Raw genomic sequence first — 14244 nt, forward strand, 5'->3', positions numbered from 1 at the left:
ACAATTTCAAACGTGGACCCATCGTAGACCAGAGGTTTGGGCACTCAACCGGAAACTTGGAAACTTCACATTCTGTCCTTTCAGTGATTTGCGGGGGTGGGAAAAACTATCCCTGCTCGAACTGCTGCTGCTGCTTTGAGATACAAAGCTCTGAACTTTCCCAGCTTTCCAGGGAAAAGTCTTAGGAACCACCCTGCAAACAGGAATTGCGCCGTGCTTTGACAGTGCTGAGACGCACTACTTCCCTCCGGCTGTCCTTCAAGAGCGAGCTACCGGCAAAGTGAGACCATCCTAAAAGCCCCCAATTCCGGAGAAGGTTTGGGTGTTACAGGAGCCCCCTCGGTTAGAGGACAAATAAGTTTCTAAGGGTCCTTTTGAATTAAATTCAACCTGTTGCAGTAAGACGAGAACGTACGAGATCACCTGGGCATCCCTGGCGCTTCACTGGGCTGCAAACTCCATTCAGCAACTTACTAAGGGAATAAACTCGGGTGTTTTCAGGCCTTACAAAGCCTCAACCGCGTGCAACCATCTCCAGAACACTTTGGAAGACTGCAAGACCCATCTGGATCTGGACCCTTCATCGTTTCTACTAGAAACCCCTGTCCTTTTGAAATAATCTCAGTAGACAATGTTTTGCAGCTGGTTCCGCGCCCGCTGCTCCCCAAGCTGTAGCAGAACTGCCCCAAACTGGCAGACTCCTCCAAGCGAGTTCACGGAGTGCACGTCCTCCAGCAGCATCATTCCCCACCAAACCAACGCCACGCACGTGACATCAGCAACGTTAAAACAAGGGTAGTTATGCAGTGAATGTGCTTGCGAACGTTCCCCAGCCGTGTACGGACTGCAGAGCGTGCTCAGCAGGAGCATCTCCTCCCTCCCGATTCAAGCAACGAGCTTCATCGTGGTCCTTCTCAACCTGCAAGCTGATTTAACAAGCAGACCGGAGGAAAACGATCTTGCGGGGTGTTTGACTATATGTTCAGCGCAAGTAAATCACAAGGTGAGCTAACACGGGCAACACCAGGCATGGGATTCCCCAGACTCCACGGTGCAGGTGATGGGAGGGTTTCCAGATGAACCAGTTGCCTTGGACTCCCCTCAGGCTCGACAGAGAACCTGGTCAGTGAAGGGAGTTGAAGGGTGATGGGTTCGGATGGGGACCTACCCTTCGGAAAGGCTGTACGTGGTCAGATAGATGCACCCCAGTCCCCGTGGAGGAGAGGACAACCTATTTCTTAAGTGCCTCTCTAAACTTTGAGGAGGAACAGCTTCGCTACGGGCAATTTCATTTTATTGGCTCTAAGGGGTGCTAAAAAAGGTGATGGCCAACCATTTCCTAACCCAGGAGAGCTTCTCCCAGCACACAGCAATTTGAAAAGCAACAAGGCAATAACAGAGAAACCGGGGACACTGGCTAAAAGGTAATGACTGAAAAAAACATCTCAGATACAAGTAATCATGATTTGGTCACATCCATCCAAAAGCTAAATCGGGTTTGCTGGCATTTCAGAGGCTCGGTGCCGCAAAGCTGCGGCCTTCAGGACTCGATACACACGATTTCAATCAAAATGAGAACCAGAACTGCTCGAGAGCACAGTAAAACATTCCTAAGAACCAAACCACAGCCCTATAATCGGGAAAGAAGCAAACACTGGTTAAGGAGCCCCACGTAGCTGAGACGGGGAAGTGAAAGCATTCCTGCAGATGCAAGTAGTGGTATTGAAGCACTCAGCAGCCCGATCCCGAGTCGGGACCCAACGGTATAGCTGTTCAAACAGACGTCAGGAAGTCACTGGCAGCTAATATACGTTAGCAGCTCAGGAAACGGAGAAAAAGAACGCAAAGGGAAGAAGACAGAACATAAAGCCAAGACAAACCAGTTCAAGATGTGCAAATGGGCAGCTTTTTGGTCAACGTATCGGACAAAAAGACGTTCTAACAATGGTCTTAATTCCCTCCTACAGAGAAAAATTGCGACCGTCAGTAATTGAGTAGAAAAGACTCAATGCATTTGGTAACTGCTTCCGTTCTGGATCTGTGCTCATGTCTGGATGATGCCAACGGAGAAATGCTTTCATTCCAACAGCAACCAAGGAGGATGTTCAACAGCAACTACTGAGGTTGGACTTTTTTTTTCCCCTCCTTTTACTCAGCAGGTCCAGACAACTTAAATCCACAACCTTAAAAGAAAAGTTGGTTAAGCTCCCTGGACTGCTACTGTTGATACTCAGTATACCTCGAAACCTCGGAGAACAGTCCGTTTTGACCGTAATGCAATCAGTCTGACGCCGAGGCTGAGCAAAGTAGCAGGGTGGACCCGAGGTTTGCAGCACAGGAGAGGGCTTGCGGAGCGCAAGCGCCCAGAAAGCCAGCGCGGACGAGCTAACCGCGTGCCTTGCCAGCGCCACTGCCAATTCGGTTAACGGCCCTGCGTGCAGCACTTTTCATAAAGCATTGGCCTCAGTATGGCACAGTGTTTGGGTTAAGAAATGAGCATGATGCAAGATCAACATGACGCATGTTTAAATTAAGAACTGGATCTCAAAAGGAAAGTGGACATGCTTCAGATGAGGTGCCGCTGGGGTCAGTTATGGGTTCGGCCCTTTTATGAATGATCGGAAATAAAACACACAGTCGCCGTCGATGGAGGTGGCAGCTCCACCATCCAAATCTGGGGCACGGCGAAGCGTTGAAGAGGAGAGCCATCTGCAGTGTTTGGTAGCTGGGGGACACGCCAATTCACGTTTCCCCACGGCCAAACACAAACTTCTAGGCAACAAGGTCCGCGAGGACCTGCAGAATGGAAGTCCCTCTCCCACGGAGTCTGAAAAGAGACTATGGATCATGGTGGAGAACTGACTGAAGCTGAGCTCTTAGTGTAATGTCATGGCCAAAAAATGAGCTGATGAAATCCTTGAAGTATAAACAGGGGGAATCAGAAGGCTATTTTACCTCTGTATTTGGCACAGTATTCTAGTAGCAGTCACATCTATGTCCAGTTAGGGTGTCCACAGTTATTTATGTGAAAAACTGGAGAGGGTTCATAGAAGAGCTGTAAAGGAGGACTAAAAGATTGGAAAAAAAAGTCCTTATAGTAAAAGAATCGGATTATTATGGAGAACACAGATTTGAAAACATGGGACTCTTCAATATAACAAAGTTATTTAAAGAAGAGGCAGTGGTTTAGCGTTTAGACCAGAGACAAATCCTGGAAATACTTAACGTGGCAACTAGTTAGTGCCAATTCCTTCACAAAAGTGGCACTAGAGTTTTTTTTAATTATTCTGTATTAATGTCCTCCCACAAGGCAGCCTGTACTAAATGAACCAGTGTTTGAATCACTCTTTATGTAGTGGAGAGAGGATTGCATTAGATGAGCAGAACAGCCCCCTTTTGATCCTATAATTTACTAATCAAGGAACAGAGCATCAAAAAAGCCTGAATCACTGAGTCTATTAAGATATAAACAGACAAAAATACAGCATGTACGGGTGATTTTACCAACTTGTAACCTTAAACAGTTTTCATCATGCTGCAATTCAACTTTATGCAGAGCCTAAAGCGATCAGGTTGAAATTTCACCCCTGCAATCCAAACCAATCGATCGGTCTAGCTCCCCCCAAAAAGGGGCTCTGCTGGGATTTTAGTGGAGCACAGAGGAGGTCTGCACAAAGCGATTCCCTCTTCAGCAACTAGCGTTTCCTCTCGCACGCAGCAATGCATCCTTTCAAAGGATGGTGCCTTGTTTTGGCATCAACACAAGCTTGGCAAAATTAATGCACCAACTGTGGGAATTGCAGCTTAAAGAAGTTGTGTGTGCATGCAAAGAGGACATCAGTGGATTCTGGAGCTTGTGATTGGTTTCAGACGTTCTCCCCATCAGGACTCCCAACACGGTAAATAAAGCCTCAACTTCCCCCAAATCGTCATTTGCTAGTCAGCACAATGCAGCTTCTCCACATCGGGACACCAACACAGCTACTCTGCAACACTGAGCTCACTCACAAGTACATGAAAGCACTGTAAAACTCAAGAGATCTGATACAATACGGTTCGTGCCGCTTGCTTATTTTAGCAGCTATCGTTACCCTCGGGGGACCTCGAGTGGTGTTCTGTAATCTCGCTTAGTCTCCTGACGGCAGGACGGAAGTTCTTTCACTATCGTTCTCAGCTTTTTACCGTGGTGAAAAGCGGGGAACAACGTTTCACTGGTATGAACAACAATCCAAAGCCTCAGCAGGGCTCTGTTTATTGCAAAGTCTATCCTCAATACTCCTCCTTCCCTCAAAAAAAGGCGAAGTGGCCGTAAGCCATGGACAAGGGAGTTTAAGATATGTCACATATCCTTTCCTCTTCCCCACAGATATGCCTCACACAGATATGCAACAGTTTTAGGTAGCCACACTCCATCCCACCCAACTTTAGACCCATCGCAAGGCTCCTGAACTGCCCTCTACTCAACAGAGTGAGGCCATCTGAGAACACCAATGAACACAGCAACCCCACGGGACGCTGGTTTAGTTTAAAAATCTCGGATAAATGGCCCAAATTAATGGATGAAGCTGGGTCTGGATGCTGGGACTTGCAGTCCAGAGACTGCATGAAGGTGGAGCATGGCTCAGCTGTCTGTATTTTCCAAGTAAGAATTGAATGCAACAGGAGACCAAGCAGCCTACCTGGTTCCTTCCTTGCACGTCCTCTTCCTTTTGTCTGGGCTATAACAATCTCAGTTTCCTCCTGGGTCATTTCGGAGATTTTCTGCAGGAAAAGCTTTTCTAGAGCTTCTGCCATTAAGACTATGTCATCCCCTGGCTGGATTAATAACAGATACAATACATTAGGCAAGGCACATATTTTCAGAGAACGGACTGCTATAATCTAAAAAAAAAAAGAAGAAGAAATCAAAATTTGTTTTTTGTTTTGAAGAGTTTGGGCTTTTCTCCATTTAATGCCAAATTTAATTGTAACTGCAAATTAAACATGAAACAGAGAAACACTTCAGCGAAGATTTTGCGAGGTTAGGGAAGACGTATAACTGGGGCTGCAATCTGTAATCCTTTTAACTGCCCAGCTGAACAATTCCTATAACTTTGCTTTAGAGTATTTTTATCCTTCTTAGTACGCCTGTTTCCCTTACAATACAATGGAAAAATGTGTAATAATACTGTCCCAAGTGCTGAACGGATGGAGAATCCTTGCCCTAAAGGGTTTTCATGCTAAAAGGCACAGGCAGATGATGGGCAGGGACCTGGCAATTCAACACACAGGCAAACAGATGTATCAATGAGACATGAGGGATTATTTATGGGCAGCACAGGTTGATTTTTGAATGGAGGGAGGAGGAAAAACAGAGGAAAGGAATGGAGGGGAAAAAGAAGAACAGGATTATCACCAGCTTGTCATTCCCATCATCTCGAGTCACCCGATCTTGCAGGTGTCAGGGAAGAGGTCTTTTAGTAAAACATTCAAGGAAGAGGAGGAGAAAGAGGAGGAGGAGGAGGATGACTGCTGCATGGGTTTGTAAGGCAATTTTCCCCATGCATGAGCAAACAGGAGGATTTTAAGGAAGAAGCTGAGCGCTGTGCAGGAGAGAGGTCAGCAACTTTACCAGCAACTAAATCGGGAGGATGGACTAAACTAAGAGAGTGTTAAAGATCAGGAGCAAAAGCTTACACGTGCAGAGGTCAAGGAAGACGTAAAAGAGGGCTTAAAATTCAGGAAGAACTAACTGGGGATCCAGTGTGAAAGGTGACTCCAGAAGACACCAACAAGGTTTGGGATCTGGTTCAAAGTTTTTTTGGTTTTGTTTCACTGAGAGTAAGAAGAAGAAGAGAGAGAGAAGGGCAAAAGCAATAGCCTAAGTCTTCAGATTGATGGTGTGATGATAAATGAACATCCCATCAGTGTAAATGCAGGCTGAAGAGACGCCCGCTCATGGTCAAACAACCATGCTTGCTGACAAGACAGCGTGCACAAAGCTGTCCGACATACGGTTTACAGGCAGGCCCCACGCAGTCCACAAGGCCATTTCTTTTATAGCCTACATCTTTTTCTGTTTCCTGGCTAGAAGGAGGTCAATGAAGAACTAGGAAGACTGGGGAGATCAGGGAGAAATCTAGCAGGGCAAAGACACTGTGGAGAGAGGGGAGGGAAAATGCGGCAGCGAAGAAGAAGGAAGGATGTATGTTAATAATTTGAAGCCTTTCAGAGCCTGCCCTTATTCAAGTTGCATAACGCTGGTTCAATCCAGGAAAGACCAAGTCCAAAGGCATGGTTCAGAGGGACCAAACCAAAGAATACGAGAACATAAAACCCAAAGAAAGGCAGAATGTCCAGCAACAAGTAGAGCCTGCCTGGATCACAAGTTGTTACGGGGTTAGACATGGTGCAAACAGTGTGCAAACCTTGAGAACCAGCCAAAAGTAGTCATGAGGGACATCAAAGACCAGTTCAGAGGATTGGAGAAGGAAGAAATCGTTTTGGAGATTCAAGAATGGAGGAGAGGAACTGCAAGCAGCAGCTGCTGCTAGCAGATGCGATTTGGTTGGGACAAACCGGAAAAGGGTCTTGCATGATGCTGCTGCGAGAGGGAAAAAGAAGGTCAAAGAACGTGAGGGTAAAGCAACAGAGATGGAGAAGTACAGAGAAGAGACCTAGGAGAAACAGAGGGCAGCAGAAATGAGAAGGGAGCAGAATCACTTGGGTACACGGTGGAAAAGATGCAGGCAGACAAGGAATGAAACTACTGGAGGAAAGGCTGATGGCCTGACCACATCTTACCGCCTTTTGTTTTGAAGATAACAGCAAACCCTTGGCTCTTACCTGTTGCACCTGACAAGATAACAAGGTGCTTCTTGGGACATCTTGTGCTCAGTATAGCCGACATGTCTCCGATAATCCGATGGGCTTGCCATCATCACAGAATATCAAAACTCCACGTTTTCACCTTGTTTTGGCCTACCACAGAGGCTACTTCCCCCCAATGTCATTCCTAATGAAATTCCTAAATGCCCTGCTCCCTGTCACTCCGTATTTTTTCTCCTGCTTTCTCCTCAGGGTTGCACAGCCATATGAAACGGTTTCCAACACATCTCACACTGCCCAGAAGGGAATCTCACATAGTGTGAGACCAGAAACAGCCATGACAAAACTCAATGCACTGCTGCATTTATCACCTTTTTCCCCTACAATCAGACTTCATGTTCAAACAGCTCGGCCTTTAGCTGCTCCTTAATAAAGATAGATATAGAAAAATGAAGGATAACCCTGCAAGACTGTTCTTTCCAAGTATTTGATAGTGCTCACAGCTCTGCGCCAAGTCATATCCTAAGAAAAGCTATGCTTTTCAAATCTGGGGTTAAGAAAAGAGAAAATCCTTTTTAAAGGGTTTTGTAATCCTTTTTTTTTAAAAAAAAGAAGATTTAAAAAATTCTTTAAAAAAGAAGAAACCACCTCCACACTGATGATATCCACTAACAATTCTTCTGCAAGGGAACAATGCAAAGGCAGCTTTGTCCATGTCTGACTTCTCTGCAGAAGACAGATGTGCCTGAACTGCCATCAGTTTAATGCTGAATGTTTTTCTGAAGAGGCTAATCTTGGTGTTGTTCCTTCTAAGGACTGTTAAAATAAGAAACGCATTCATTTCTGAACTGGCACAATGAGGACGGTAGATTCCCTCAGAAAGCTCAGATTAAATAACTTATCATACCTTATTGTAGATGTAACAATTTGTAAACATTGTATTAAAGTCCTGGATACATTCTTGAGCATTCCAGTAGTAGTTATTCTCCAAGCGCTTCTTTATTGTTCCCATGTCCATAGGAGTTTTAATAATCTTATAATAATCCTGCAAAAGGGCAGAGAAGTAAAGGTGAGCGTGGAACCGAGAAAAAACAGCAGAGCAAGCTCTCACAACACATATTTACAGGGAGGCGCAGAGTTTAAAGACCAGGCATCCTCATTCTCATCGCTGGACTTACCTGGATGCATTCTCCAAACCTAGCAGACATACAGCTGCGACAATCCCCGTATCTCCTCAACCGGGTGCCTGTCATCATAGTCATCGTCAGCCTCTCGGCTGCAGTTTATAATTAAACTTATGGCAAACCCTACAAAACACTTCCCCACCTTTTTCACCACCTCACAGAATCACAGAATGGTTGAGGTAGGAAGGAACCTCTGGAGATCATCTAGTCCAACCCCCCTGCTCAAGCAGGGTCACCTAGAGCATGTTAGAAAGATAGCGTCCAACCTCTCTGGGCAACCTGTTCCAGTGCTCTGTCGCTCTCACAGTAAAAAAGTTCTTCCTCATATTCAGGGGGAGCTTCGTGGGTTTCAAGTCTGTGCCCGTTGCCTCATGTCCTGTCGCTCGGCCTCCAGAAGGAAGCGAAGAGTAAGGGCATTTTCTTTCCAGAGGTTTGGCTGGTGCATAGCACCAGAGCTTCACTCTACCAACCAATTCCTCCCGCAGCAAATGAAGGCATGAAAATTCCTAATTCCGGCCTTTCGGTTTGAAACGGAACTGGGTAACATCTAAAAACCTCCTATGAAATGAATGACCCTTTGCTACAGAGAGCAAACAGTTCACGTATTTAATGCGGGAACCCAAGGAGCAGCAGGGAGAGAGATTTACTACAGGCCATTAAATGTTTCCTGCTAATACAAAGGAAAATGTTTCTATTTCTAGGATTAACGTTTAGTAAAAGGGGCTGAAATGCCGTTGCTATAGAACCAGTGCTCTCGACATGTAACTATGAAGTTGTTGCTATTCCAAAGAAATTACGCAGCCTAATGCTCAAGTAATAGATTATATATTTAAGCACTATGGTATCTTAAAACAGGCAAGAAAAAGAGGGCGTTACCATAAAGCAAACACACATTACGCAAAACCATAACTCTCGAGGGACAGCATCTCAAGGAAGAGAAAGAAATGGAGCAAACCTCCTCTTCTTGTAGTAGCTCTAAGGCTCCAAAAACGGAAAAGATGTTTCCATCGTTTACAATAATAAATTATCTCTAAATTACACTGACTTTTGCTAGCTGCCTTACGTTTTGCTCTTGGCTCTTCCCTCAAGCTCCTCCTGTTGATCATGCAGCCAGGGGAGTGAGGAAACGGGCAAGGCTCAGCCTTCAGGAAAAGGAAGAGCTTCCACGGCTCCCCTTCCAGCACGCGAGGCTCTCAGCAGCGCTGAGCACCCCTCGCATGGCTATGCGCCCCACCGCTTTCCAAAGCCAGCTCCTCGCACGCGGGACTCCGGCAGCCGGCGATGCCAAGATTCACGCAGCACCAGAAGGCGCTGACGTCAATTTTATGGAAAATAATCTCAAATGTTTCCCCTTACGATATGACTTGAGTGCTGTTAGCAGCTTTACAGGGCAACGAGCAGCAGAGCCGCGGGCAGCCTGGCGGCTGTCGGAGTGCTCAGGAACTCCATTAAGTGTTTTGGTCTCCCCAAAAGTCTCTGCCAACTGTGGCAGAGCAGTGGAGATCGAGCAACGGATTATATATAGGGTACTGTTCCCCACTGAGCTGTGGGGAACAGGAAGGCAGAGCCCTGGTTGACAGAAGATTTGCTCCTAAATAATTCTGGTGCTCAATTGGGACAGCACAAACCACTCTGTAGTGGTAGTCTCACAGTCACATACTAAATGACTCCCCAAATATTTATTTATTCCTATTTTATACTCCTGTATATTTATACTTTTATACTCTCGTATATTTATACTTATATCCTAGCTGAGAAAGGATGATTCTTGATCACAAAAGTCTACTAGCCAAAACACTACCTGAGCCACTGAGATTTCCACCTCATCTCTATTTTCCAAAGACCGATGCTATGATTTCAGAAGGGAGGAAAGCACACCCAGCGCCAAAGGCTTCATTTTTTTCTACCGTTACACGACGAGCGAGCCAAGAAACCTCAGTTCCTCAACCTTTGGTTCCTGTCGTCTCAATCTCTACTTACAGGGAGGTTCAGCTTGACAGCATCCACGGGCTGCTGGAAAGGCCACGCAAACTGGTGCTTCCATAGCGTCTTGAGCACCACTTTGAGCAGATACTGCAGCTGGTTGGTCTGTCGCTTGGGCTTGTTGGGGTTGGAGGTCTCCGGCGGAGGGGGGTTAACACCTACAGTACTGCCTTGCTGGGGTTGGGCCTGCGACTGCGTCGTAGACATTTGGGTAGTTTCTAGTCCATCCCCCATCACCGGCAAATTTCTCAGTCTCGTCCCAGGGCCGCTCTCCGCAGACATGCTATTGATCCCATTGCATTCCTCACCAGACACCCTGCAAAACAAGGGGAATACAGACAGGTCACTTTGAAACACGCTTTCAGGGTGATGCATCGTTTATAAACAAACCAGCAGGCCTTCCTGAGGCTTGCTCGGACACCTAGGCTTTGTGCCCTGGACGCTTAGCGACAGCGTTCTGTTGTCCGAGAGCGCCTAGCAAACAAGCGGTGTCGTTATTCTAGATCTGGAAGTAATAAAGGATACTCTGAGGAAACCTGCTGTCTCCTCCCAGACACACAGCGGTATTTTCTTGCAGCTCCTTAGCAAGCGTCATTTTGACCCCTGCCCTTGCCTAATCTCATCAAGGAGGGCTCCAAAATGGACGCGGTCTCCTTTTACGTTCTCAAGAACATCCCCAACCTCACAAATGAAAATAAAACCAGCAAAATTGCACCAGCGTTCTGCAGGTGCACAAGCTGCTTCGGCTCCAGGCCTCACTGAGGGTTCGGTTCGCCTGCACTACTAAGAGAAATTAAGTTAGTGTCAGCGAACTTCAGTTCTTTATATTGCTCTGGCTAGAAAGGTGCAGGATAGTGTCTTTTCGCTCCTCTCAATTTATCAGTAATCCTGCACTATTGCAAGACAATCTCCTCATCCCACCACAACATGTCGGCTAACCCCAATTTAACACTGAGTTCTTCCATGTAGGTGAACTTTCAAGCTTTCCTAACATGCTTCAGCTGCATTATACAGCAGACTGACCCGCTCTGGGGGGTAATTCACACTATCTGCTTTAGGTATGTGATATAAGGATCCTTCTGAAGACCGGAAAGTTGGAAAAAACAGCTCTCTGCTGCTTCTACAGAGTTCATGACGTAGAGAAGGTAAGGTAGCACTTCAAAGACATGCAGCACGTGCATCTCCTTAAGCTAGAGCTGCCTAACGAGTTGCCACGAAGTCACAACCAGGCCTCGTGAACTGGCCGATCCCCTATGTGGCAAATCTCTAGCTCTAGCTTAGCTGGTGGGATCTTTCTCGTGTACACGGAGCCCATCTGTATTCTCGACTAAGCCGTCTAATTCAACGCTGAGAAATCTAACRCGCTTTAACGCATACGGCTATTAGGTATAGAAGACAATTTGTGCAAAACTAAGTAATATTGTTCACGTATTTCAAGTGACGCTCAGGGAAAATGGGGAATAAAACATTCGCTCTTTAACGTGTCTTCACTCACGGGGCTATAAAAAGTGCTTTCTCAGCTGGGTTAGAAACTAGATRTGTATTTTTTAAAGCATTCCTTGGCCAGCCCTCTGTGACCTGGAAAAAAACACTCCGCGCTGAGGCACCAAACTCAGCCAACCTGTCCACATATATTTTGTCCAAGTAAAATCAGTATATGCTCACTAGAAGTCTCTGGCTGAGTTTTTTTTCTTGCGCCCATATAGCAGCCCAGTATCTCTGGTCGTCCTCCGGGTAGGGAGACGTCGTCTCTACGTGTTACCGCAGCAAGGGACTAACGGCAAGAGCGATAACACGTCTGGGAGATTTTACCTGCAACGTCCCTCATGTGCTTCGGAGGCACCAGCAAGCAGCGCTCTGTAAAGCAACGGCCAGTCTCAAACCCCTGCTTTAAACCTGCGGTCCATCGCCTTTACCGGCCCGAGAACGAAGCCGACCAAGTAACACGCTAAGGGGAACATCGGATTTCGTTCTCTGGCCTTATAACTTTAGCATTTCAACTCGCAGAGTTTCGAGCAAGCTCAAGTGTCTCGCAGGGAATGTATTTGCTGCTAGGTCACAGACTGCAGGTCGCTGCGGTAGGCCCAGGCTGYACTCTCCTTCCATCGCCTGCGATATTTTGTGAAGTTTTTAGCTGTAGATACATGAGTATCGTATTCGTGGAGCTGTTTGCTCAGCTGAGCTGTCCCCTGAAAAAACTCCTTGTGTAGAGTTTTCATGTTGCACCTAGTTTTCTTCCATCCTGCTTTTTTCCCTCCCCCAATTAACCTGCCTGTTCTCTGTGAACTCTTCTCAGAGGAGCTTTGGCTCAAACATGACACGATTTGGATGCAATYTGGATTTTCTCTCTGCAAAAATCCCTCAAATTTTGCTTCCAGCTTGTGCTGCTCCCTCTAGGTCAGATCTCAAGCTTGCACGTGAAAGGAGGGCTGCTTTCTCGTGAGCGACAACCTGTCCTTATTGAACCGGTGGCCAAGCAAAAGGAATCCTCTTTACTCACTGCAGGGGCTACATTACCTTGTAGGATACATTGCCATATAATTTTGCCCCAGAAAATGATGCAGAGTCAGAAGTTGCTTGGCTTGTCCATCTATCTTCCGTGGCTTCAGGCACAAATGCCTTTAGATACTGTATCTGATGAAACAAACAAAGCAATTAATCTGAGGCATCAACGGAAGGCATCAGAAATGAAGGCGACCTCCAGAGTTACCCTTTTTAAAAATTTTTTCCATTTACCTGAATCATCTACCTTCCGGGCCCTGTCCAAGGAAATGGGGTCGGTTGCACATTAAGTCGCTGCAAACTCAAGACACCTCTACAAAAAGGAGGAACCGGCCCCGTTAGCCAAGGTTCTTGTGGGCGTTTTCCGCCTTTACGGAAAAGCTCTTGCCCGCAATCCAGAACCTCAAGGGCTAGGAGCGACCGTCTTCCTTTTGCTCCCTGTTACAATAGCTCTCCAAGAGCCAACTGTAAGAGGAAGCCAAGGATTCTTTAAAGCGAAGGGAAAATGTTTCACGATTGCTTTGATTGCTTCCCATTCCACTTAAGATCCTAACTACCGAGCTAGGGTGTAGAATATTGCACCCGGACACTAACCGTCTCCCTTTTTGACACACGTATCGCTGTCGTCTTGCTCCTTTGGAGGGATCCTAACAGTCCCTCGGGTTCTGGAGCTCTCTCTAATGCACTACCAGCTTTTTTTAACAGAYGAGCTGGAAATATAACCATTTACATCGTTCTCCTGCTCCCTCACCGATAACGAATGCTTTGACGCTCTCATCCGCTCTTCTTTGAGAAGATTAATTCAGCAGAGGAACACGGATATCACAGAACTGACCGCGTTGCTCTGCGTGGTCAGGACATTCCTGGATGCTAAGCAGCTGCTCTGCCCTTGACCTGCCTCTCATCTCTCAGAGGGGAAAAAAACAATGAATGGTATAAAAAATATATTCTCAGCCACGAAACAAAAATTTAGAGGAGCTTAATGAAATTCTGTCTAGCAAACCCCCGTATCCTTAGCAGTTAAGGCTCAGCAGCAAAATGGCAAAGAACAGCTGCAGTATGGAAAAGGAAACCCAGATTTTTACTAAACAGGCAGGTGTTCTCCTAACTTATCACCATCAGCATTGGTGACCGCAAAACCRTAGGTAACTTCACTAGTGAGAGGCAGGCCGACTTACTGCAACGTTGGATGTTCTCGTTCGGCAGAACATACGTTTATTCACAGTAATACGAAAAATCAGGGAAGACGGTTACCTTATTAGTGTGATTAGGCAACACCAAGACTTTACGCGCACCGTTAGATGAGGAAATAATTCAAGCGTGTGACAGACATCTCAAGGACCTCCAGTACAGCAGGAAGAAACCTCATGGGAAAGATGAAGTCTGATGAAGGGATGGACTGGGTCAGCCGTGGCRTACGAGCCTCGCATGGCTGCTTTTGGGAAGGCTTGTATCATGCCAATGGGCAAAACTATCCCAGATGGCTTCTCTTCCTTTTCTCTGTATTTATCTGGTTACCATAAATGGTCCAGAACGATTTCCCTGAAGAAGGGAAGATCACATTTCATTGCTGTTGCATGTCAAGGCAGTAAGGTGGAGAACTCAAATTCACGCAGGCTGCACTTCCCTGCGCGCTTACGTGTTATAAAAACTCCAACTTTTTCCCCCAGGGAAGAGCCACCAAGCTGCACAGGGGCTGTCCCGCAAAGCCAGCTGCGGCATCTCTCAAGCCGGGAAGGGACGGGGCTGTAATGCAGCACAGGAGCCG

The 14244-nt window shown here is 46.5% G+C and overlaps 1 protein-coding gene across 13 annotated transcripts in view; it reads right to left on the reverse strand.

The window, feature by feature from the left end:
- BRD4 (bromodomain containing 4) overlaps window positions 1-14244 on the reverse strand; it is a 72047-nt gene that overhangs the window by 22627 nt on the left and 35176 nt on the right. For 9 of the 13 annotated variants that reach the window (XM_085317048.1, XM_085317041.1, XM_085317043.1 and 6 more), the window contains exons 3-5: window positions 9972-10290; window positions 7715-7852; window positions 4680-4815 (exon numbers count right to left, since the gene is read on the reverse strand). In XM_085317048.1, coding sequence (XP_085173174.1) covers window positions 4680-4815; window positions 7715-7852; window positions 9972-10256 — 559 coding nt within the window. In that variant the 5' untranslated portion in view covers window positions 10257-10290. Of the gene's footprint in view, window positions 1-415; window positions 689-4679; window positions 4816-7714; window positions 7853-9971; window positions 10291-12491; window positions 12609-14244 lie in introns of those variants that run through there. The other 4 variants (XM_085317045.1, XM_085317047.1, XM_085317052.1 and 1 more) reach the window with 3 other exon arrangements.

The sequence above is a fragment of the Rhea americana genome, unplaced genomic scaffold, assembly GCF_003343005.1.
Source record: "Rhea americana isolate MKP2758 unplaced genomic scaffold, rheAme1 scaffold_488, whole genome shotgun sequence".
Taxonomy (NCBI): domain Eukaryota; kingdom Metazoa; phylum Chordata; class Aves; order Rheiformes; family Rheidae; genus Rhea; species Rhea americana.